The following is a 27,655-nucleotide window of genomic DNA, read 5'->3' as shown; positions in this document are numbered from 1 at the left end:
GGGGAGAAATTTCAAATGCGGTGAGAGCTTTTTTTGTTCAGTTTGACTCTACACACTCCTCCCCAAAATCAGTTACAATTGCTTGGAGACAGATTTTTAAAGAATGGAGTTCAGCATTATTTTCCTTATTAATAAGTATATGCAGAAGCCTAAAGAAAAGAAGTGTTAATCAAAAACAATTACTTACCCAGGTGGTAGGGGAGCTTGAGGTACAGGATTTAATGGCCTAGGGCCTGAGCCTCCAGATATAGTAAGAGGAATTATTAATCCAGACGTTGCTCCTTCAGATGTATTTGAATTTGTATTCGTTAGTGGCAGAGAGCCTGTGCTAGATCCATCACTTTCAGAAGTGGCAGATGGTGAACCATTGACAGATGCTATAAAAGATTTGGGGAAAATAGCAATATCTTTTCAGAAATCTAAATTCAGGATAGAACATTAACTTAAAACAATAAAAAGGTAGATGACAAAATTTAAGATGTGGATATGCAGATGAAAATGACTTACATAATGGGAACTAGCCAATGGTCCCACTTAACAGGCTTGTTCACAACTTTTTAAGTTCTAACTACCCCATGTTTCATTATTAATTATGAAGCACATATAGATTCTGATTTCCTAATGTCACAAGAAATAAAAACTTTTAGAATAGGAAAGTTTTGGTATCCCTTATTATAGATTCATTTACTAACTTTCTAGATCCTTAAGACTGTCTTTCCTATGAAACCCTGAAGATCAGAGACCAATTTTTGATATTAATTACAAATACGGAAGATCTGAGTGATAATCAATAATATTCTTAAAAATAGTTAAGTACATATTACATCTTGAAGAAATACTTGTTGACAAAACAATTCCCAAAGGAAGTCTCCAATATTATGACAAAGTAGTATACAATCTCAAAGGTTGGAAGTAAATTGTTAACACAATTATCTACAGAAAAAAAGGAGAAGTATATAATTAAACACAGTCATTTAACAAAATGCTTTGTAGACAACTAATTTACTTTTCTAATAATATTTGGTTTAATTATTTTACATTCCCTGCCACATACTAGCACAAGAAAATAATAATATATTAAAGATTTATTCTGGCTAATCAGGAAAAATGAACCTGTAGATGTCCAGATTTTTACTACGTGAAATATGTTCATTTGTTGTATAATTTTTGCTTTAAAATCTGAATATCATTTAGCATTGTTGGGTCATTTGCCATTTACAAATTGTCTTTTTAAAGGATACAATGAGAATAAACAACCAGATCCTTGATTCTGGGACATGTTTATGTTCACACAGTTACAAAGTTTGCCAGAAAGTTGCAGTCTTATCTGTACTGCCTATACTTTATATGCTGCACATGTGATTTTCATTCTCAGTAGAGCACTTGCCTCAATAACTTCACCTCTGAAGGAAACACTTAGGGAAAAGGCACATCTTGATTACCTATAGAAAGATCATTCTTGACCAAAATCTTAAATGTAAAAATACATATAGGAAACTGATCTAAAAGGATGCCTTGACACCTACCTGAGGGTCAGTTCCCAAACAGAACATTATTTACAATCACAATACTGAGAGCTACATCTCTAGTGTATGGCTGGAATACATACCTGGTCTACGTGGGGTAGGTGGAGGTGGTCGTGATGGTCTTGGAGGCCTAGAAGGTTTAAAACCGCCATTTGAGAGTGATGGAGAATTATTCCCATTGACCCTCCTATTTTCAACAGACCCTACGTCCTCAGGGTCATCTGATCCATTTGTGCTTGCTCTGGGTACGAAGGCAGGAAAGAAAAGGGAATGGAAAATGAATGTTCTTTGCATTTCACAAAAAAACCAGCAGAGAGACCAAAACTTAAAGTTTTAGGAGCTTGAGAAAAGCTTTCTAATTTCTTTTAATACCTTTCTTGTATCTTCCATCACCTTCCTTCTTCTAGATCTTTCCTTTCAGTTCACAAATATAATTGAACCCCTCAACCTAAAACACTTCCTCAACGCTAACTGTTCCTCAAACTGTTCTCTCATACTCCTTTCCTTTATTATAATTTTTTTATTTATGCAATTAATGTAGTTAGCGCATTTTAATTTTTAAAAGGTTTTCAAAGTGAAAAGTAACTTCTAATTACAAAATAAAAATTACCTTCAATCCTATATTCTGGATATTATTACCATCAAGATATAGGAGTATCTCTTGTCAGTCTTTCTTCATTGGCTATGATTGTGACCATACAATGTATATGATCATACGATGTTTCATATCCTGCTGAGTTTTTGTTTCTTTGTTTTGTTATTCATTATATACCGGGCATTTCCCCCAAATTATTTAAAAACATTTCTAACGACTGTAGAATACCCTATCATATGGACATACCATAATTTAATCATTTTCTTTTTGTTGGTTGGTTGTTTGCAGGGTTATTTTGGCATTTTCTATTTCCTTCAGAAAGAGAACAGAATAGCTGGGTCAGAGTATGCAAATATTTTGAAGACTGAAATATTGATTGCTAAATTTTTAAAGAAATATTTTAAAGGTAATAATTGATCTGTTCTCCCATCAGCTGGATATGAAAACGCCATCTCACCATAAAGTGTTTAAATATTTTAAAATCTTTGGCAATCTGGTAAATAAAAATGTTAATTTTCAACAATATTTCACTTATAGGCCATATGAGTTTCTTCTTCCATGAACTCTATGTCTTTTGTATATTGTTCTATTATAGGAGAATATTTTCCTTATTATTTGTAAAAGCTTTTTACAATCTGAGGATACTAATTATCATCTTTAATATTGGTTAAATATTTGTCATTTGCATTTAATTCTATATTTTTAAATATACAAGAGTTTTATATTTCTGTATAATTTATTCAGAAATAATTATTCAGGGCTGGCCCCATGGCCGAGTGGTTAAGTTTGCGCGCTCCACTGCAGGGGGCCCAGTGTTTCGTTGGTTCAAATCCTGGGTGCGGACATGGCACTGCTCATCAGACCACGCTGAGGCAGCGTCCCACATGCCACAACTAGAAGAACCCACAACGAAGAATACACAACTATGTACCGGGGGGCTTTGGGGAGAAAAAGGAAAAAATAAAATCTTAAAAAAAAGAAAGAATTATTCATATTTTCTTCTAAAGGTTTTATAGTTTCATTTTTTGAAATCAATTTTATTATTTTTTATTTTTTTTTAAAGATTGGCACCTGGGCTAACAACTGTTCTCAATCTTTTTCTTTTTTTCCTGCTTTATCTCCCCAAACTCCCCCTGTACATAGTTGTATATCTTAGTTGCAGGTCCTTCTAGTTGGGGGATGTGGGACACCACCTCAACATGGCCTGACGAGTGGTGCCATGTCCGTGCCCAGGATCCGAACCCTGGGCCGCCGCAGCGGAGTGCGAGAACTTAACCACTCGGCCATGGAGCCAGCCCCTGAAATCAACTTTAAAATCAACCTGGAATCTACTCTGATCTTGGGCTGAGCTGAAGCTCTAACCTGGTTTTTCATTTTCCACACAGCCGGTTTTACCTGGCTTGATTACTCTGAGATCTCACTCTTTTCTGCAGTATTTGACAGTGGTAAATACTCCATCTTTTAAAAACATTTTTCTCTCAACTTCTGTGACACCACTATTCTAATCTTGTACTGTCACTTCTAACCATCCTTTCTTTGGTTTGTCCTCTTCCTCTCATTCACTAAATTGTAGGTCCCTTTGTTTCTGTTCTTGTCCTCCTTTTCCTTTTCCATATATTTTCCCCTAGAGTCTCAAATTCCACGATTTCAAAGATCATCTCTAAAATGATTCCCAAATCAGACTCTTTAATCTTTGCCTCATTCCCATTCTCTGGTACCAAACTATTATCTAAATGTAGGAGATCTAGAATAACTCTCCAATACTAAAGCTACTCTTCCTCCTATGTTCTGGTTCTGTAGGAGATACTGCTATTCTCCCAGACAATTTGACTTTTTTTCTCTCCTGTGCTGCTTGACACTCAATACCCAAGTCCCACTGATTTCACTTCCACATTCTTTCTATACTTTTCTACCACCACTGCTCCAGTTCTAACCCTCATTATCTCTCAGTGGATTACCGTAACAAATTCCTAATAGATCTTCTCACTTTCACTCACCACCACATAATCCAAACTATACACAACTGTCAAACAACGTAATTTTTCCTATGGAGTTCTGATCATACTGATGCCTTATGCAAATATTTTTAGGGACATTCCTCTCCACAGAAAAAGATTCTACAAGCCTATACTTACTTGCAAACCAAAATCTCCATCTGGCCCCAACCTCTGTAATACTAAAAATAACTTTTATTGAGGGCTAAGCACTTACATGAAAAAAAATTCCACTTTCGGCAGCAGTAAAGCATAATTACGAACTCAGGCTCTAAAGGTAAGGCTGTCCGAGGTTCAACTGTGCCATGCACACTTTTAACTCAGGAAACTTTCTCTTTCTGAGCCTCAGTTTTCTCATGACCTGTAAAAAATGATACCTACCTACCTCAAAGAAATGTTTATGGATTAACTGAAATAAGAGGAATCATGCTTATCAATATTGCCTGACATATTGTAACAGGCAATAAATATTAATTGATTCTACTCTCAAATTCACCTCCTATCATTTCTCCCTTTCAATTACTCTATTTTCAGCCAAACACTATGATTGAAGATTTCTAATAAAACACTGTGTTCTCTCCCACCTCCATGACTGTTTTTCTTCCTTTCCCCTAGAACTCCTTCCTCTCTGCAATTTCACCAAGACATGCATATCCAAATTATAACCATGCTTTGTGTTCTTAGGTCAAATGCTATTTCTTCCATGAAGATTTTATACATTTTATACCCTGATTTACATTTTTTAAAATAATACTTTATCTTCTAATAGTAAACAAAAATAAAAACAGTCCAAAAAGAAACAAGATTCAAACTAGCTCTGAAGTAAAAAAGTATATTAAGATGGAGTGACATTTCTGGAAAATTCTGCAAGCCTGGATTTTCAAGAAATAGCCTTTGTTATGTAACTGAAAAACCCATAGTTTATTGTAATCTAAGAAATAGCTATATGTCTAACCATAGTAGTTCTCAAAGTGTAGGGCCTGGTCTAGCAGCATCAGCATAACCTGGAAACTTCTGAGAAATGCACATCTTGGGCCCTACTCTAGACCTAATGAATTGGGAACTGGGGATGAGACTCAGCAATCTGTAGTTTAAAAAGCTCTCCGGGTGATTCTAACATACTCTGAAGTTTGAGAAACATGGCCATAGTACTAAAATAACATTGGTGGTTTGTTTTAGTTACTTTAATAAGTGGGTGTGAAGTTAAAACCCAAAATGGTTTTTAAAAACCAATATGGAAACCTATACACTATACAGAATTGTCAGTGTGAACCCACCACCACCATTATCTTTGAGAAGCAATTAGCTAATTATGTGCTATTATGGTTTTTTCCCACAATCTTGCAAACCTCTGCTTATCTCACCACACATATATATCTGACGTATACATAAACTCAGATGCTTATGGACAGGATAAAGAACCTTGAGAACTGAGATGCTAATACAATAAGGCCATAAGAAATATACAAATCAAAGAGTAGCAGTCAAAAAGGCACATGTAACAACAAAATCTTGAACACCAGGCACCAATCATCTTGGTACTTCATAAAAATGACAAAGACAACACTGAGAAACATTAAACATCCAGACATGCTATGGTGGAAAGGAGACAAGCAAGCTACATTTATAATACACATAGTGCTTGAATTAGGACAAGGCAAAATAATCTAAAGCTATTTAGTAAACTTTTTAAACGGTAACTGGTAAGGAGCCGAAGACTTTGTTCACTACATATATGTTGCCCTGCTTTTTAGTCTTATAGTTATGAAGTCTGCAAATAAAAGCAAAGGGGAAAAGCCAGTCATGGCCATGATTTTGTGTAGTAACATTTAAACAGCATTTGACAGTCTACAAAATGCATTTCAAACCCATCATCACACAGGTATGCTCTCTGGAATAAAAGCTAATGCAAAGGAATTCATGCTGAACACAAAAGACATGGTCAAAGATTAGTCTGGCAGTCTCAGAAACCTGGAAGACACTGTTCCTCAGATTATTAAGGACAAAGATTCATTTGGGAACATGTAAAGCATTGATTTAATAATTGGCACGAAGCTAAGGCTCTGGAAATGCCTTTGCAAGAAATTTATAGTTGTCTAGAGTGGTTTCATAAAAGTATTGTAAGAAAGAGATTTGCAAAAGAGAAACAAGAGAGTGGCATAACAGAAGCTTTCAATGGACATACAAAATTCGATTACATTCTCACTTGTCAATGAAAACACTTGGGTTAATTACTCAAAAGAGGAGTTAACTGACCAAAGCAAACTGAAATATTAAGACATTTTAATGGAGGAAATTTCAGGAATTCAAAGAATCTTCTATTATATGTAGAACTAAAAAGAGGCACAAGAGGCATAAGTTGTCTACGGAGATATTTATGAAATCTTAAAAAATTTTTCTGGGGCCAGCCAGGGTGGTGTAGTGGTTAAGTACATGTGCTCCGCTTCAGCAGCCAGGATTGCAGGTTTGGGTCCTGGGTGTGGAACTACACACCGCTCATCAAGCCATGCTGTGAGGGGCATCCCACATACAAAACAGAGGAAGACTGGCACAGATGTTAGCTCAGGGACAATCTTCCTCAAGCAAAAAGAGGAGGATTGGCAACAGATGTTAGCTTAGGGTGAATGTTCCTCACCAAAGCACACACACGCAAAAAAAAATCAAAAAGACCAAAATTTTTCTATTGCTTTTTAATCACAGTGAGAAATAAAAGTAGGTATTGTTCTCTGGGCAAGAAGTTACTACTCTTTAATAGTCTACCTCTTATGAGATTAGTATAAAAGATTTTTTTGTCACAGGAGTGATTCTGTGAAGGTAGATCTCTATTAGGTAAAATAGAGCAGTTTTATAAACTTTGATTTTCTTAAATGTCTTGAGTTGTCCTTTGTTTTTAAGTTTTTATTATTAAATTTTCCATGCATCACAAAAGTAGATAGAATAGTACAACAAACTCCCATGGACCTATCAACTCAGCTTCACCAATGATCGACATTTTCTTCTACTTGCTCCACTATCCTCCCCTACAGCATCTGACACTAAAATACCCCATCTTTCTGAATATTTTCCCTTATGTTCTGTGCCACTGCTTTTTGGTTCTTGTTTTCCTCCTCTGACTACTCCTTCCATGGTTCATCTTCTTCCTACCCACTGCTTACCCAATTTGGGAAAAAAAAGAATCTAGTGTGATTTTTTAATTCTCTATTTAAGACTTGTCCCTTACTGCTTTAAGACAAGGGTCATCTCCTTTCCTAATTTTATCTCCCATTATCAGTTTCTAGGATAACCAATATACACTTAAAGTTTGTTAAGTCACTTAACACAACCCAAGGTGTTCAACACTTTTCAGGCCCTAAACCTAAAGGCTGATAGTGCTGAATTAAAGTGCTAAATCTAAGCTAAGAGCCAACAGCTGGCACAAATCTCTGCCCCTTCTCTGAAGGCCCAGAAGATATCATAGCTAGTGAGGGCCTTCACATATACCCAAAGCTTATATTCCAGCTTTCCTAGAAAAGAAATTTAACAGCCCAGTGATGGCCCTAGGATTCTGAACTTTCTGCCTTTGGAAAAGTGCCAATATATTCACTTACTCCAAGATGAAGGAAGTATTAGTGATGTGGGTATCCCTGGCCTACTCCAGAGAACTGCAGTCAGATAAGCTGAGTCTTGAATCTTTCATAAATATTTCCTTTCTTACCTTGAGCCTGAATTTTTTTTCGACACTCATGTATTTTTATATCAATCTGAACTTGAAGTTTTGACTAAAATGAATCTTTATTCATTCTCCTTCGTCTCTTTCTGCATTCTACAGTAAGCAATAAGTGAACTCTTACCTTGTTTCGTCCTTGGGTCTGGAGCTATCATCATTCTGTGAAGCACCTTTAACGTCAATAAAGTTTAGTCAGAAAATGAGTTTTAAAAACTGCTTTTCACTTTTTTCATAAATATATTATGTAAGCAAAGCCTTTTATTAAATCTTCCAGTAGAGAAGACACTAAAACATAAATTTCAACATGTCATTTAAAAAGAAAATGTGATAAATGTTCATATGATTGAAGTAAGAAAAGTTTTACCAAAATTGTGTGAGATGTTAATTAGTCAAGGTATATTACTCGTGCTACTTCTGCCTTTTTTGAAATATGTTTGCTTGATTCTAACTCTAATCTATTATTTTAGCTATCTTTTGTATTCTAAATACCTCACAAAAAAAGTGCTGATCACCAGCAGGATGATGAATAAAACAGATTCTGAAAACAGAAAATCCTGTAACATCTCTCTTACGCAAGGGTCTGGAAAACAGCTTCAAGAATAGGAAAGGCACAAATGGGTCTCAAAGTGGACAAAACGAACACCACAACATTCACAATTTCTTCAACTTTTATTCATGGGAGATATCCCTAGGATTCAGTATAGGCTTATGTACTATAAAAGCATTAGAGAGAGGCTGCTAAAGGTAGGCAGTGATTGGAGCAAAAACAGTAGACAGAGAAGGAAAAACTATAAAATGCAGAAATAAGAACTCAAATTTAATATTCTAGGTCATTTAGTTAAGGAACAATAGTCCATGAGTACAGTCATAGTTTCAAACAGTGAAATCACCACTATGTTACTCCAAAGCATAATTAATGGATTAGTTCATTAAAAAGATGCTGAGTCACCACTATATCATACTTTGCAAGGTTGGCAAATATTTCATCTAGTCTAGAAATACTACATTAAAAAATATAGTTTGGGGGAAAAGATAGATAAAATGTGGTATATCTATGCAATAGAAAATTATTCAGTAATAAAAGGAACTATTGAAACATGCTATGTCATGGATGAACTTGAAAAAAATTATCCTAAGTGAAAGAAGCCTAACACGAAAGACCACATATCGTATGATTCAATTTATATATAATGTCCAGAAGAGACAATTTTTAGAGACAGAAAATAGGTTAGTACTTGCTTGGAGCTGGAGGTAGGAACAGGATTTCCTATAAATGGGCAAGAGGAATCTTATTGGGGGGATAAAAATCTTCTAAACCCAATTTACAGTGATGGTTGGATCATTCAGTTAAATTATTAAAAATCATTAAATCACATACTTGAAATGGGTGAACTTTATGAAATATAAAATACACCTCAATAAAGCTGTTAAAAATGGTTTTAAGAAACATGGTACAATGAAACACATTTTTGGTTGAAAAAGGCACATTTCAGTTTTATAAGAATTATTTTTATATGGAATATATTCCCCCAAATAGCTGATGAGACAAATTAAATTAGAAAACCAAACCAAAATATCCAGCATAAGTTACTAAAATCAGTCAATTATTATCCCACTCTTCTCAAAAATTAAGAGAACTGTTTGGAATAATCTATTTAAATCTACCAATATTGCTACTTCTAAACTTTCTCATTTACTACAGTGAAGCATAGTTAATATTTAATCACATCGACTCTGAGGCCAGACTTCCTGGGTCTGTATCCTAGCCTCATCACGTACCAACTTTGTGACCTTAGAAAAGTACACTTTCCCATGCCTTTTACCGCATGTATAAAATGAGGACAACAACGATACCTACTTAATAGAACAGATGTGAGAATTAAACATATAAACACTTAGAATAGTGCCCAGCACATATAAGCACTCCATAAAATAATAGCTATCATTATTTCTAAAAGTTTACATCTCATCAGCAAAGTTCGAACCAGGGCCACTTTCATTCAATCTTTTATTTCACTTCAATACACAGTGAAGCGATAACTATGAAATTTATAAATTATTTACATCTAATTCTGTGCTTTCAACCAGAGAAAAGTTTAAAAAAAAAAGATCCAGTACTTAAAACACTTACACAATGAATATCCAAAAGGAGAACAATGGTTGTACTTGAAGTTTACATTTTACAAATGTATTGCTCTTTAAAAGTATTCCCAATCCAACGTCCTTAAGAAAAACTGATCAGATTTCTAAATGAACTCGTTTTATTTACTCACAGGATGCTTTGGAAGAAGATCCACAAAACATTTCTTCAACAGACAACAGGGGCTACTCAAAAGGGCCCTCCTGCCCAGAAAATAACTAGCTCTTAGAGGAAGCAATTTAACACATTGTTCCTATGGGTGCCTAGCAATCTCAAAAGAAAACAAACAACTGAACTGATACTAGAACAGGAACTGAGTGCAGTAAGCAAATGTGAAAGGGATGCACTGAGGGCTATTATCAGCTATGAGATGGATCAGAAACAAAGGCTTGGGTTAGCAGCATGGTGAGGGGGCTGAATCAGACAGTCACATTAGGCTGGGTATCCTGGAAAGGAGCTAAAGTGTTCCCAGGTATGTGGCACACCTTAGCAAAAGAAATTTTCTCTGGAGCAAAGAATCCCCATTTTAGGCCCCTACAATTCCCACAGACTAGGATCAATATAAACAGGCAATCAACGAGCAGCAAACACATTAAGAAAACAATCCTCAATGAAGGACAGACATAAAACATTTATATTCCCAAAGATTTCTGATACTAGAATTTTCAAATGGAGAACGTAAAAAACTATGTATCAAAAGAAAATTAACAAGCAAGAAAGGAGAAACTATCAAAAATAAGCATCAGCAATTCCACTCCTAGGTATATACCAAAGAGAAATGAAGAATGTATACAAAGAAACTTGTACACAAAAGTCTATAACAGCATTATTTATAATTCATTAATAGCCAAAAGGTAGAAATGAGCCAATGCCCATCAGTGGATGAAAGGATGAACAAATTGTGGAATGGAAGTACTCATACATGTTTCAACTTGGATAAACCTCAAAAACAATATGCTAAGTAAGAGAATCCATACAGAAAAGGTCACACACAGTACAATTCCTTTTTTATGGATATATCTGAATAGGTAAATCCATAGAGACAGAAAGCAGATTAGTGGTTACAGGGAGGAGGGAATGCAAAATGATTACTTAATGGGCAATGCTGTGTTTTTCTGGGGTGATGAAAAACTCTGGAAACTAGAGAGGTAGTGGATACACAGCATTGGGAATATACTAAATGCCACTGAATTGTACACTTTATGAAGTTAATTGTATGTGATGTAAATTCCACCCCAATCGAAAGAAGCACAAAAATGGGGCATGTTTGAAGAAACAATGAATGTTGTAAAGAAGAAAATGTACATATCATTATATTCCAGCAATTCCACTCCCAAGTATAGATCCTACATAGACCCTTCAACCTGTGTATGATGAGACATATAAATACATAAATGCAAAAATGTTCAATGTATCACTGTATGTTCATAAAGGCAAAAAACTGGAAACAACCCAAATATCCTTTGACATAAAAATGGATAAACTGTGGTACATTCACCCAACAGATTATTATACAGCAGTGAAAATAAATGAGTTACAGATACAATAATATGGATAAATCTTAAAAGGCAATATCGACATTTCCATAGAGCTCAAGAAAAAGCACAAGTAATACACCGTTTAGGGACACATGCATATGTGATAAAATTTTTTTTAAAGCAAGGAAATGATAAATTCAAAATTCAGAACACTGATTACCTCTAGGGGAAAGATAAGGAATGACAGAGGGAAGAATATACAGGGAGACACAATGATATCGTTAATTTCTAATTCTTAAAGCTGTGTGGTGGTTCAAGGGTACTAATTCTATTATGCTGGTTTATATCTTACACATATTAAATGAGAATATATGTTACATATATTATATATATGAAAATATGAATCAAAATGCTTTGTAAATGCTAAAAATAAATGAAGAATACAGTAAAGTTTTAGTTGAAATCAGCAATAACCGTGCTATAGCCTTAATACTTCAATTTTTAAAGTAGTACTGGTAAACTAAGACAAAAAAAGTGTGGAAAGGGAGTTTTGGTGGCTTTTTTTGGAAAGTACATTACATTACATAAAAAATGTTCAAATATAATTCAAATTTTAAAGAATACCATTACAGCAGTTTCTCTCTATAAAATAATTAGTTGGTACCCAGACCCAGTTAAATCTAGTAATTTCACATAATATTTGGTAAAGCAAAACAACTATGCTAATTGCTTAGAATTTATTATACTGACAAGAAACATTATAGATATGTTCACATATGAAAACGGTTATTTACCCTAAAATTAAAAAGAATTACAAAAACTAGATTCTAATGCAAGAAAGAATGAGATAAAATCAAAATGAAATGGAACATACAAATAAAAACCAGAGGTCACATATGCAAAAAACTATCCTTAAATTAATTTTAAACACATCTCCAGAGTATACACGGTAAAGAACAAAGATCTTTACAAGAATACGTTCCTATTTTATAATCATGAATTTAAAAGTAAAATAGATTTTTATTTCTCTTAAGGAAAACTAATGTCTTCGACAATAATACTTTTTGTTGTTTCTTGTTGGATGTCATATTTGGGAAGACAGCTGTAAAAACTAACAATCCACCACTACCACCTGCCCAACAAGTAAAAATAGATGAAGGGGAAGTTCTTGCAGATAGGAACAACTGCCCACACTCAATTTGTTGAGTTAATCTGAGGGCTACAACAACGTCTACCAACTAGCAAATTAAAATAAAGGCCTCTTCTCAGAGACTTATAAAAGCAGATTAACTATGTACTTAAGTAGAGGAAAACACCAGGGCAAATTAAGTAGTTACTTTCTAAACCAGAGAAATAAGAACGAGTATCCGAGGGGCTGGCCCGGTGACGCAGTGGTTAAGTGCACACATTCTACTTTGGTGGCCCGGGGTTCACTGGTTCAGATCCTGGGTGCAGACATGGCACTGCTTGGCAAGCCATGCTGTGGTAGGCATCCCACGTATAAAGTAGAGGAAGATGGGCATAGATGTTAACTCAGGGCCAGTCTTCCTCAGCAAAAAGAGGAGGATTGGCGGCAGATGTTAGCTCAGGGCTAATCTTCCTCAAAAAAGAAAGAAAGAAAGAAAGAGAGCATCCGAGAAATAAGAAGGAGTATCAAAAAAAGTTAAAACTGAGACTCTCAGTGGGATATTAAACTTGTTCCCTGAGTGAGGCAAGGGTGGGGAGGTGGGGTGGAGATATAAAGCTCTCGTTTTTAAATAAAGCTTGACGAAAAGTGGGAAGAACAAACAAACATGCCGAGTAAATTCTGTTTCACTGGAAAAAGGTTTACTTATATAACTGCCATTTTTAGAAAATTCATCCACCAAAAAGAATGAACCAAAAATGTATAAGTACTAAAAGGGATAATGTTCTCTCATCAGGAAAATCCAGTCTTCACAGTATATCTAAATAAATAGCAAGCTTTATTTGGTAACCTTTAATATCAAAATTCAGACAGTGATTTCTTTTTATAAACATTATTTAAAAATTAACCAAAAATAATACAGTGTATAAGAACAGGTTTCTTATAAAGAACCATCCTATGTGTTCTTCCACAAAAACTTGTAACTGAACACGCTCAGGGAAAAAAACCCTGTAAGATTAGAAAAATATTAGGGGCTGGCCCCGTGGCCAAGTGGTTAAGTTCACGCACTCCGCTTTGGTAGCCCAGGGTTTCGCCGGTTTGAATCTTGGGCGCGGACATGGCACCGCTTGTCAGGCCATGCTGAGGCGGCATCCCACATGCCACAACTAGACAGACCCACAACTAAAAATACACAACTAGGTACCAGGGGACTTTGGGGAGAAAAAGGAAAAATAAAATCTTAAAAATAAAAAAGAAAGAAAGAAAAATATCAGACTACAAAGCAACAGCAATACCTACCAACCAATCCCCCAACCGCCACAGCCCCTCGTCCTCCTCCCCCTGCCCCCACCCTTCTTCTTATTCAACCAAACAATGCCCATGTACTAGAAATTCAATTTTAGTGTTAAACTCTAATTTTCATTTCTGGCTTGTAGTTAAAGTTAGAGAAACGGAACCAGTCAAAGAACAATACAAGTGTAGTTCCCACTGCATGTGCCTGTGGGCTGAACTGGGTTTTCTTTGTTTGCTTACACAATTCATGATTTGATCTAAAATTCCTAGGTTTTGAAGTGTGAAACCAATAGTGTATTGGAAAGGAAAAGAAATATCAACAAACATTTGTGTTTCAATCTTGACTCTACATCATACTAAGTTGGTGTGATATTGGACACACTATTTAAACTCTCAGAGCCTCACTTATGGGCAAAATGCAAGTAACCTTACAGAGTTGTGATGGTTGAATGAGTATCTATGTAAATACACTAACATAGTGCCTGGCACATGGCAGGCATTCAAAAAGTGGCAGCTATTGTATCTGGCAACTCCAACGCTAAAATCTACTGTGACTTCCCGGTTAAAACCCCTCTTTTCTTCAAAGAATCAAGTTTAATTTTGTCAATTATTGTCCTACTTGAGCAGAAAACTGGTGACACAGAAATATCCACTTCTATAGGAAATAAACAGTAAAGTCAGAAGTATAAAAATGCAGTTCAGATCCTACGCTGAAATATGAAGACTGACATGCTTTACTTTTGTTAGTTATTAAATATTCTGCATTAGTAAGAGTTTCAATTTATAGCGTAAAAAACTTAGGAAGCTATAAATACTGAGGTGTAGAGCAGTTTAACAATGTAATTTAAGTTGCATCTTATCTTCCAGAATTCCAATTTGTAGAAAAATGTAACTATTATAGAGTTTGTAGTCAATTAAAAGGAACGTGTTAACTCTGAAGCAGTACAACTATTTCAGAAATTTCTCTCTACTCTCCTTAACCCCAAAGAACCCATCTGGAAGATACAGCAGGACTATTTTGAAGGTTCTGCTATTAGAAAAGGTCATAAGTTAAGCAGGAAGTAGGAAGTCTTCGAAAGTAGAAACAGAAGAATAATAGCACCTGACAACTGTGAAATGTTTCATAACACAGTTTCTAAGTAAACAAAAGATCTTTGTGAGACTAATCAAGGAAACCATTAATCTGCTCTTTCTCTTGGGGCCTCTAAAATCTATGTTTCAAGTGAAAATACACTTAGCACATTGGTAAGTAATGGAAATATCTAAATGGAATCCATTGAGAAGTAGTTTTATTAAGCATGCTAGCTGTGCAAGCACTAACTCAGGTGCCACCAAACTTCTCTTAATCACAGCTCATTTTTATTCCCTTTAACAAACACTAATAAATCATAAATTGGAAGATATACAGCATACATATAATGAATTGGTTTTGTCACTATTATAACACAAAGACATCTCTATAAATGTAGTCTACAGAAACAAGAGGAATGACAAATGGATTTCAGCTTGTATTGGCTGTCTGGTACAGTACTAAGGATTTTGAGTCAAATTTAAACTCAACTGGACACTGCTGTAGACAAACTATGTCTGCCTTTGGCACTAGTCAGGGAGTGACATCATATATGTCATATTAACTGCTATCATTGGCCTACAGAATAAATACTTTATATATCAATTCATTACTCATAGGGCCCACTGTGATTCAACTTTTATTTGGCTAGCTTTTCAACTTATAGAAAAATGTTTTATTCATATAAACAATGCACTAAAAGGAAAATGTTTAAAATGATTAATGACTCTTTTTAAAAAGGAAATAAAATAATTTAATGTGAATAAGAATAGCAATAATTACACACAGCATACTACAGTGGCTAATATAAGAAGGATCATTAAAGACCTTATACAAAAAGTGATTACTTACTTTCTGAACACGTAGTTTCACCATTGGTAACAACTTCAGACTCTAACTGCAGCCCATCAAGACAAACTGACAAGTCTCCTATTGTCTCTGTCGGCTCTTTGTCACCTACAAGCTGTAAAGTCACAACTACTTCCTCAACTGAAAGAGAATAAAATTACAGAACAAAATAGTCACTTTTTTTCTTTAAGTTATCTCAACTCTTAAAAACAATGTCAGAAAAAATTTCCATTTATATGTACATAAATTGTTGTATCCAAGGTTTCAGGCCTTTGAAAACCAAAACATTCAGAAAATAGAACAAAATTTGCTAATGCTTAATATCCATAATATAAAATACTAAATAGCTCAATTATCTCATTTATTATATTAATTCTATCCTTGTATAAAATGAGCCAGCAGGGCAACCAAGATTATTCAGCAATGTACGTCTGAAGTATATTGAGTGACAGCATATAACTTAAGAATGGATTATATCTCCTAAATCCTAGATGAGAAAATTCTTAGAAGTATGTTTTAGATAGTTAAGGGATAGAAAAACTCTATGTTTTAAAATCATGATATATCAATAAAAACAAGCACGTTTCAAGTTTTTATATAACTATATACATATAAATAAAACCACAATTATCTAAAATGAGAAAATTAAAAAAATAAGCATCTACAAAGGAAATCTGTCAAAATATTAACCATATTTGTCTCTCTGAAGTGGAATTACGTTTTTCCTTCATTTCTGCTCTGTTTTTTAGTTCTCTATAATTGAGTACATAGTATTTTAATAAATATCTATTTACTAAATAAATATTTATTTAAAATATTGGATCCAAAACAAATGGCTAAACCAAGGTTACTTGGAATGCTTTAAATAGTTCAAGATTCTTCTCTCTGGTAATATTATAACCAAGTAAACTTAAAGAGTGAACACAGTCATTCTGCATGTTTGGCATATGAATTTCTTCCAGAAAAACAAACAGCTGAGCATAATTTCTATTATTTTTACATACATACGTTTCATATTGTTTGACTTTAATGTTTCATAGATATCTAATGCAGCAGTTCCCAACAAAACGTCAGATTTCAGCGTCTGGTGACTCCACACACGAAAATGTAATTTACTCACAGGGGTGACGATACTAAAGGTGAAGAAAAGTAAAAAAAAATATTATTTTCATTAAATATTACAATGGGATCCTAAATAAATTATAATAGGTTTTAATGTCTAAAATCTTCTCACTGCATCCCTTACAGTTTACTGTACAACCAATATTGCCTATATTCTATAATCTTATGAAAAACATATTTGAATGTCACATGTTTGAACAGTCATTTGCAATAAACTGTATAAAAACTATTTTAGAGTCATCAATTAAAAAAACAGGAACACTATATAATCTACCAAAGTCCAATGGTTCAATGTTATCAAGACAAATTCTAGAAATATTTGAATTTCTCTATACCTCATTTTCTCTAAAATGTGATCAAATTTTCGGGGACAAATAAGTGCTTTCCTCCCTAGAAATCTACCTATGCCTATTACCACCATCATAACTCCACCACCATTTTAACGTTGACAGGTAGTTTAAACAAACTAAAAAATTTTCACCTTAACACTGCTTCTTTTGGGGGGGGGGGGTGATAGAATCTGTTCACTTTCTTCTTTTCAAAATTCTAAGATGTTACTTTCAGGAGAACATATAGTATATATTATATTAAGAAAATATTTCTCTATTAGTCCTCTGGGAAATCATAATGCGGATGGAATAAGAGTTGATAAATTTAATTTTAATTTGAGAGAGGATAAAGTATACTGTCAAAGATGTTCTTATCTGAATTATTTCAGTTCAGTTCTAGAGAGAAATCTGGAAAGCCTGATATGTAACTATGGAAGCCGTGTTAAAACTGCAGGCCAATCTGCTGCAACTTAAAAATTCAGGAGAAGAACTTGAGCTGTGTGTTTCCCCCAAACATCTGGGCTCAACAACAGCACTACTATATGAGGCTACAAGAAGAGTTTCTTTTTTCTTAACTTTTAAACCAGTACGGAGTCCATGTCATTATTAGCTTAAGAATCTCAAAGTGCACATCTAGTGAGCAGAAACAGCAGTTGGCAGAAAGTAGATGGTGAACATCTCTAGTCATTATAGAGGCTGTGACCTTTTATAGATTTCACTGGCTTTTTAAAAATTTTTACTCATATATTGTTTAATTTAGATTCAATCTCCAATGGGCCACTAACTAAAAACAAAATCTAAGAAACATTAATGTTAAAATAAATATAGATGAGGAGCATTAGAATGATATTTCTGCAAATAGGCCTCAACATGATCCTCAGTAAATTCTTAAATTTCACTCATTTGCTCAAAATCATCATAAAGCATATCAAGATGCCCTACAACTTCAAAAATCCATGTTAAAGAATAATATAGGTATATCCGATTTGTTTTGCCATTTATTAGAAATAAATACTATCCTCATATGCATGTATCATGTGAAGAGAAGAGCTTATAGTTTCAAATGTCGCACCTCACCACTTAGAAATAAAACTTTTTTGAGCCACCGGTTTATTTCTCTAAGGAAAAAAATGCAAGAATTCCAATGTAAGGTCACGAAAGCAATTTGTCTATATTTGATGTGGTAACAACTAGTTATGTTTTGAACTAACGTTTTAATATACATTTAGTCCCCAAAACAAATATGCTAAATTATTTTAAAACTCATTTATTGGTAAATCATACTTTTTCTTTCATTTTAATAAAAAAATTAAAATTAATCTATAATTCCCTTCAATGAGTGTTCAATAGCAACATTTGGGGCTTTGTCAATAAGTGTCAAAATTGAGCTATATCCTACTTCTATGAATTCATGCTACAGATAAAAACACCAACATAGAGACACATGCACATGGATGCATGTTGCAACACTGTCTAATAGTGCAACATGAGAAACCAACTGATCAACAGTAAATAGTAAACAAAAGAACTAGTAAAATAAATGATAGTCCATCCATATTAAGGAATATTATGTAGCTATATAAGTGATGTTGGACCTGTATGTACTCAGCTAGAAAGATAACCTATTATGGATGTTAAATATAAAAACAGAGATGTAGAATAAAATGTATAGCATAATTTTTGTTAAAAAGGAAAAAAAGCCTGTGTAGGATCTATGTGGACATTGTAATTAAAAAAACAAAAATAAAAAAACCTATTTTTAAAAATTAAATTTAAAAAAGTAAGCTACTCATAGCCCTCTATTTCAATCCTAGGTTAAGGAAAAAGCTGCTAAGAATCTTTCTAGACCCACGACCATGGGCTCTCTCAGCTGTTGTTCAGGGGCAACAGTGTTACCATCACCAACTAAACTGGAGAAAGTGGAAAAAAAGAAGAAGACTGGAAAAACAGAACTATCTAAAGAAAAACAAAATGGTAGAGGAAGGAGTCCTAGGAACCAACGAAAAGGAAAAAAAAAAAAAGATGAGACAAAGGAGGAGCAAAGAAAACAAGTTAGAAACTTTTTCAAAGCTGCATTTCTGCTCACCTACTAAACAAAATATATGGTAGAAAATACTTTCAAACCTACACTGTAAGGGGTTGCTTCCATTTGGGACTACTTGTATTGTTGCATTTTTCTGTCTTCTTTGACTGTCCATCTACTGTGACTTCCACATAAGGACTCGGTCCAAACCAATTCTTTTTATTTTCTTTAAGTTTTGCTGAAATGACTAAGAAAAGGGAAAATATTCAATGTTTGAGATGTTAGTTCATCCTTCGAATTAATTTAATTTCATCAAGGTTAAACAGAATACTATCACTTTTAACTCAGAGAAGCAGTTTTACTCTAAAATATTTACTAATTTCATTCACCCATGACCTTTGTATTATATAGGACTTCACCACACCATCCACCCAAATTCCTATCAGTAGACCCCCACTGTCAGTATCAGTAGTCCCAGAACTGAGGTCAATTAAAAAGTAAATCAACAAACTTGATCAACAAATATTCGAATGCCTACCATGTATCAGATATTGCTCTAAACTGTAGATAGAGCAGTTTACAGTACAGAAAAGGTCCTGGCTCTCTAAAAGATAACATCCTAGTTAAAGAAAAACCTTTGCGAGGAGAAACAGGCTAAGGAGGCAGAATATGACTTGGTAACAAGCAAAGTCTCTAAGGAAGTACTTTTAAGCAACCATCTAAATGAAAAGGAGCTAGCCATGTGAAGAATGGAGCTGGAAAGAGGGGAGCATTCCAGACAGAGGCAAGAAAGCTTGGCATTATCTGAGGAAAAAAATAGCAAACAGAAAAGAATGGTAAATGAGAGGAGATCATGTTTAGTTTTGTAAACCAAGATAAGGAATTTGCATTTTATTCTAAGCATGCTGGAAAGTCACTGGAGGAAGAGAGTTACAAACTAAGATTATTTTTAGTACCTCATATACCTCATCTTATCTTAACAAGAGCTTCCTTCATCATGCATCTTGAGATACTGACTCCTTAGCGTTCAACCTTGAGTTAGTCACTTTTGCCATGAAATAGCCTTTTCAATCCCCTTGGCAGGTATACAAAGTAGATTTGAATCTAGCAGACCACCCATGGTTCCCACAAGTGACAACTCATTGTTCCCCTATAAATGAGGTGATCACAGCCAAGGAAATACTCTACCACCTGGATATCTACTCCAGCAGCAAAGATCAAAGACTGCCGCTGCCCATCAGGGTTAAGGGCAATAATTACATACAAAGTGCTTTAACAAACACCAGTAAATCATAGATTGTTAGTAATACAGCATACATATAATGAATTGGTTTTGTCATTATTATAACACATTATTATATGTGTTAAGGGACCCTTGGAGTTGCTAGAGGAATTCGTATAGCAGCTGCCCAAAAGCTCAATATACAGTCCAAAGCATAGACAGTCATTCTAGCAGGAACAGTCCCAGGTAGCAGCCCTGAATCTCTTGATTTCACATACATCAAATGCTTCTGTCCTTTTGTGCCTGTGTGCCTTTTTGGTGGCATCCAAGTCAGCTGCAGGACTGCTATTCTAACAATGTTTGCACATTCTATAAATCAAAGTTTCAACATTATTGTGAAATACTTGGTATAATAAAGTTCAATTGGATTCACGATCAATATGCTTTACAAAAAAAAATCTGTCAAAGAAAGAAACAAAAGAGCAGCAAGAGATAATGCTAGAAAAGTAGGTAATAAGGAGCCAGCGAGAAATTTTCAGTAGGAGTGCTGTTTAACAAATTTACCGGGTGCCTACAACATATATCAGTTATTGATATGGGGACTGAGGATACAGTGATGATCAGATTAACACTCAAAGATCATTCCATTGCTGTGGAAAAAAATAAACTGAAAGGGAGACAAAAACAGGGGTTAAAAGGCTACCAGAGTGATCCAATCAAGAGATGACAGTGGATTGGACTAGAGTGGTGAACATGGATATGGAGAGGAATAACTATTTTCTAAGAAGTAAGAGGATTAGATTGATGAGGAAGTTGGGGGAAAGAAGAAGCAAGGGTAACTCCCAAGTTTCTGGCATGAATAACTGGATGGAAGATGGTGTCATTTAATAAGATGGAAAAGATCTGAGAAAGAACAAGTTTGAGGAGGATGACATGGGCAGGAAATGAAGAGTTTTATAATGAATGTATAAAATTTGAGATGCCTGTGAGATGTGTAAGTGGAAACACTAAGTAAGAAGTCTTTTTCATAACAAAAAATATTCAAGTGAGGACCAGACCTATCTCTGATTAATATGTATTATAAAGCTTTAGTACTTAATACAGAGCCAATTTTAATCACAGGATTGCCAAAGAAAAATATAACATTCCTATTTTTAATACACTTCTGGTCTGAGAAAAGGTGAAAGAGCCTAAACAATTACAGATAAGCCCATTACATTTTAGGGGCTCTTGTGGTCCTCCGAAACTGATTAAATCTATAACAAAGAACAATGCAAGTCTGAAAGGAAGGAAATGTTCTGCTCTCAGTGACTTTTTAGGATTCAAACTTTAGGATTATTCTGGCACATAATCCCACCCAACCCCAATAGACCCATTTTAGGAAACTTTAAATGTGGAAATATTAGGGGAAGGAACACCAACTGTTTGTGTTTACTATGTGCTTGGCACTTAAATATTGTCATTTCAATTCTGGGTGAAAAGTCACCCAGACTGTCTATTCTGGGTGAAAAGTATTATCATTTTAATTTTTACACATAAAAAAACAAGCTCAACAGATTTTAAAAGTTTTGCGAGGGGCCAGCCCAATGGCATGGTGATTGAGTTCATGCGCTCCACTTCTGTAACCCAGGGTTCGTGGCTTCAGATCCCGGGTGCAGACCTACACACCATTTGTCAAGTCATGCAGTGGTGGCATCCCACATACAAAAAATAGAGGAAGACTGGCACAGATGTTAGCTCAGGGACAATCTGCCTCACACACACACCCACACACCCACACACACACACACACACAAAAGTTTGCCAAAGGTTCACTGCAAAGTCTGGACAGGAGAAATTATTTAAGTGTTTAAATCTCAAAGTTTAGATTGCATAAAACTTTTATTACAGTCTTAATATTATAAAACAGATCAATGTACTACTCCTGAAATTTAAATTCCCATAGTAAATTAAAAGAATAAAAGAATTGGAAATTATAAATTGGAAGAAAAGGAACAAGAAAAATGCCAGTATCATCTGTCACCTGGGTTACTGCAAGACCTCTAACAACTGGCCGTTTTTACTCTCACTTCTCGAATCCAATCCCTCACAGCTACTAGAATTATCTTCCTAAAACAGATGTGATCATGTCAACACTTTTCAATGATTCTCTAATGCCTGCAAGATAAAGTTTAAATTCTTCTGGGGCAGTTTATATTGCTGTACCTTTTCAGCCTCTTCCTATACCCAAATCCCACCCAGACTCCTGGTATTCTAACCAACCCTTAGCTGTTTCCTGTCTTTCACACCTCTATAGGTGCTACTCCCTCCACTCATAATGATCCTTCTTCCTTTTCCACTCAATAAAATCCTACTTCCTGAGAGACAAATGCCCCCTTCTCTTTGACTGAATGCTTCTTTAAACCTAAGAAGTTAAACTGTTCCTGCCTCTATGCTTCCACAGCATTTTCATATTTAAGGCTCCTACAGCTTTTCATTGTGTCTTAGTTTTTAGTAAATTTATTAGTTTTTACTTATTTTACTTATTTAACCCACCCTGTAATCCCCTTCATGGCAAAAATGTAGCCAGTCTTTATAACTCCTAGAATACTTAGTGATTTAAACTCGAGAGACATTTAATACATTTGTTGAACCAAATGATCAGTGATGATAGAAAACAAGTTTCCCTGCTTTATACACATATACATTATCTACTGCATATAATTTCATGGTATATGTTAATGTTCTTCTGATCCTTCTATTCTGAAGGTCAACACTTTGACCTGATTTTGGTTCTTCATCCTACCTCTCTGGTACAAAATAAAAACTCTGACAATTTAAATATAAAGAAAGTAAAAGTGAATCCTTAGTTGATCCTATTTTGGGAACCAGGTGGCTACAGTAAACAAGGTAAATTAAGTAAAGGTGCTGAGACCAGGTAAATTAGCAGTAAGATGAGCTAGCTGATAAGAGATAAAACCAGTTAGGAAAGGGCTATCTCTGTAGTCAGAAGTCATGACAGGCCACAGGAGGCCTCTGTGGCAAACTCTGTCTTGGCTGGGCAGATTGCATATAAACTCTTGACTTAAAATCTTAAGTATGAAGGACATTCCTGGTCTCCAAGCACTGGGAGCTAAATATATGGTATTCTAGTAAATTTGGGAATAGCATTTAATTCCAATTAGTAGTAACTAAAATCAAGACAGATTCTCCTCAAATGACGAGCTTTGAGTAAGACTGAGACTAAGAAATTTTTAGGAAACATCAAAGTACTTATTTTGCCCACATAGTATTATGCTAACATACAGCAAGTATCAAATAAAAAACACACATAAATTCAGTATATAATAGCTGAGGTTATGTATAGAACATAATTAAACAGGAAATGGCTAAAGATAGGGAAGAACTAAGAAAACAGACTTATCCAAGGTAAGGGACTCAGGCCACAGGATTAGAGAAAAAGAGGTAGATGATCCAGGAAATATAAGAGTAAAAATCAGCAGAATCTGATGATGGACAGGAATATGAAGGGTAAAGAAAAAAGAGGTTAAGAAAATTTTAAATATGTGATCCACCAGTTAACCTCTTGATAACAAAGTTACCACTTCCATTCTGGCCATAAATTAAGTTTTTACAATAAACATCAATGATCTTTCACAAAATCAGTACCATTCTTGCCATTCATTCTCGACCTTTTTAAATTTTAAGAAAATTTGAATGATTTTGTTAAGAAAGAAGACAATGTAAAATAAGCAACCAACCTTACAAAAGATGTAGGCTTAGACTGCTATTAAGATATTAAATTAGATATAAGTAATCCTAGAGGGAGAAAGAAATAAGGAATTTGGCGAAAGAGAATATATCACTCTGTACTTATATAGCGTTTTGGAGTTTTCCCACTTATGTACACTGTCTCTCAACAACCACGTGACAAAGATGTTAATATCCTCAGTTCACAGATAAGGAATGTGAGGCTCAAGGATATTAGTGACATGCACAAGGTTATACAACTATTAAATATCAGAACCAGAACTAAAATCTAAGGACATTAACTTCCCTGAAGATGGTGTAACCATGGGCCCTCTAGGACCAGTTCAAGTGACCCCACCTTATCTACAGAATATAATTAAGAGTGGTTTTTCAGGAACTGAGACCCCTTGGCCAGTTCAGGCCAGTTGAGACTACCAACCCATCAACTGGGTCTGTGCAAATGCCCCATAAGTGACCTTTTTGACATCAAAGGCCGAAAACTCCACCCTCAGATCATGCCAACACTATCACTGTGTGAACATGCGTCCTGTGAAGAGTCATGAAGCTTGACTACACTTACACAGATCATCAATCACCTCACTTCTCCTTACCTCCAATCACCTATCTCCACACTTCAGACCACTCTGCCCTTCATCTCATAAATTTTACCCCAAGCCCTGGATTGGGGAGACAGATCTGAGAGCATATGCCTCCTGTCTCCTTGCAGATCAATTTAGCAAGAAAGCTGTTTCCTTTTTCCAAAAGTTGATGCCATAATGATTGGCTTTTTTTTATGTGCATCGGGCAGGAGAACCTCAATTTTGTGCGATGACAACGGGAGTCATTAGTCTGTATAAATTTGTTGATTAAAACTGGGGACAAGGGGCTAGATGACCTCGCCAAGAATTCAAATGTAGAAGCTTTAACGGCACACTATTCAAAATACTTTAAGTACTTATGATTTCCTGCTATAATTTTTGCATCTATCCGATAAATTACACAGGAAAGCTATTGCCCAACACAAGGATCAATACAGGTACATTCAATATCCAACAAAAATGTTGACAGATCATTTAAATGCCAACAGAAGTTCCCAAAGGGGCTACTGCAATAAATTACCTTGATCTATGTGAAAGAGTAGCACAAAAGACAATCTTTCTTATTCAACTCAAATTTGTAATAGCTAAATATATATGCAAGTTATTTCCATAAATTAGTTAGATTCAAGTTATGGAAAGTGTTACCAATGCACTGGTACTATACTTTTTTATTTTATATAAATGGTGAAAACAAAAGGTGAGGCTGCCTTTCCTTTGATACTATTATAAAGAATTCAGTGAAATTAAAACATCCAAGTTCTCTAAACAATCCATTTATCAACAGCACTATGAATTATTTTTTTAAACCTCTATTTTGCTACAACTTATAATAGGTACCATTTCCCTGAAAGAGCACCTGCCATTTCTCTACTTGTCCTCACTTAATCTGGTAAGAGAGACCAATTAGCAAATATATATTGTAAACAATTATTAGTAATGTATATACGTATGAATGATAGGAAGTTAAGAAAATAAATTTGAGCAGAACCACAGAGGAGGATTTTAACTTTTGACCCCAAATTCTCCTATCAGTCTTCACATCAACTTTCTAAAACACAAATCTGATTAATTGTTCTTTGTTAAAAACCCTGATTACTTTCCATCTCCCTTAGCAATGATTTTTTTGTAGCCCTGACACACCTGAAGGAGATGACCCACTTTCATTAATTCTCATGGCTCCCCTCTCTGCCTCAGTGACTTTTAGGGTCATTAAGGGAAGTCTTGAGCAAGAGGTAAGGAAGGAAATGCACATGTTCTCTCCTGAAAAGATCCTTTTCTACCCCTCTACATTTAAACAGTAGCAACACTTCAAGCACCACCTCCTTTTCACAGCAACTCTAGTTGAATATTGATCTCTCTTTCCGAACCAGTTATTATCTCTTCTTGCCACTACCATATACAGAGGTATTTATTTTTTATACTTGTGTATTTATGCCTTCCTCGATTCTAGAAAGATGTCAAGGCAGCTTACAATAAAAACAAATACTATAAATGATTCATTAACATAGAATAAAAAATATAATGTCATTAAGGGGATTTGTGCAAAAAAACTAGTTCTGCAGTTTCAAAAGCTTTCATCCAAAGCAAAGAAGTAAATAATGAATTATGAAAGGCACTTGATTCTATTCAACTTGGCACTTACTGTTTATTATCTTATGCTCTCCATTTGTTTCATATCTAATAATATATTTGTTAAATTTATAACTTTTATCCATTTTTCATGGTGTTTGTTTTTATTAAATTGTTTTTAACCTATACTTCTGCCTTCTCAGAATGTTTAGACCCAAGATTAAAAACTTTTAAAATGGGGGCCAGCCCTGTGGCGCAGCAGTTAAGTTTGCACGTTCCGCTTTGGTGGCCCAGGGTTCACTGGTTCGGATCCCGGGTGCAGACACGGCACCGCGTGGCAAGCCGTGCTGTGGCAGGAGTCCCACATATAAAGCAGAGGAAGATGGGCACGGATGTTAGCTCAGGGCCAGTCTTCCTCAGCAAAAAGAGGAGGATTGGCAGCAGACGTTAGCTCAGAAATAATCTTCCTCAAAAAAAAAAAAAAACCAACTTTTAAAATGGCTAAGAATTATGTCTTCTTGAGATGCATTCAGGCATTTATTAAACGTTTTTCTTACTATGATAATAAAGATGATAGCAAATAAGACAGCCAGTTCATGCAAAGAAAAAAGTCTAAAGGAATACAAATCTAAATCTAAAAAATATAACAATATTTATCTCTGAGGACTAAGATAATAAATAAGGACCTCTCACTTTATGACTTTACTGAGTTTTTAAAAATAAAAAGCATGTGTATTACTTATGTAATCAGAAAAATTAAAGAGTTTTTTAAAAGATTTTTCCAATCCAAGGTTTCAAAATTAAGCTGCCAAAAATAAGAAAAGTCGTAAGAAGCTTGGCCCAATTTAAATCAGTTAGTCAGACTAGCTTGAGGATGGGGAGGGGGAAAACAACTAGAATCTGGCTTTGGTAAGGAAATATTAATATCTTACATTGAGAATCAGACATTGCTAAGGAAAGAGACTGGAGTTAGTGAAGGAATTCCCAAAAATAAATTCTACGATGCTGTCACTTTAAGAAAGTGTCATTTTTATAGAAATTCAATCACTTTTAGGTTTTGAGGAGGATAATAAGGATATGGTGTGGCCTAATATTCATAATCCAGAGATGGATATAAGTCAGGTATAAACGAAACTAAAATACCACACAGAGGATGATAATTTTTCTATAATCAATAAACACCATTAAATTAAAGGGAGAGAGAGTGGGGTTTCACTGTGTGACAGAGACACATGCATGTTTGAAGAAAATGCAATGGCTCACCTTGGCTAGTGCAAACAGTTCAT

General features: G+C 34.8%; 1 protein-coding gene across 8 annotated transcripts in view; it reads right to left on the bottom strand.

The window, feature by feature from the left end:
- The window catches only part of ITCH (itchy E3 ubiquitin protein ligase), a 109,091-nt gene that overhangs the window by 45,058 nt on the left and 36,378 nt on the right, over window positions 1–27,655 (bottom strand). For 7 of the 8 annotated variants that reach the window (XM_070588116.1, XM_070588115.1, XM_070588117.1 and 4 more), the window contains 6 exons: window positions 19,356–19,497; window positions 16,785–16,909; window positions 15,780–15,917; window positions 7,946–7,991; window positions 1,610–1,767; window positions 188–377 (listed from right to left, as the gene is read on the bottom strand). In XM_070588116.1, the coding sequence (XP_070444217.1) occupies window positions 188–377; window positions 1,610–1,767; window positions 7,946–7,991; window positions 15,780–15,917; window positions 16,785–16,909; window positions 19,356–19,497 (799 nt within the window). Of the gene's footprint in view, window positions 1–187; window positions 378–1,609; window positions 1,768–7,945; window positions 7,992–10,094; window positions 10,197–15,779; window positions 15,918–16,784; window positions 16,910–19,355; window positions 19,498–27,655 lie in introns of those variants that run through there. The other variant, XM_070588118.1, reaches the window with a different exon arrangement.

Source organism: Equus przewalskii, chromosome 21, assembly GCF_037783145.1.
Source record: "Equus przewalskii isolate Varuska chromosome 21, EquPr2, whole genome shotgun sequence".
NCBI lineage: Eukaryota > Metazoa > Chordata > Mammalia > Perissodactyla > Equidae > Equus > Equus przewalskii.
This window is presented reverse-complemented; position numbering and strand designations above follow the sequence as displayed.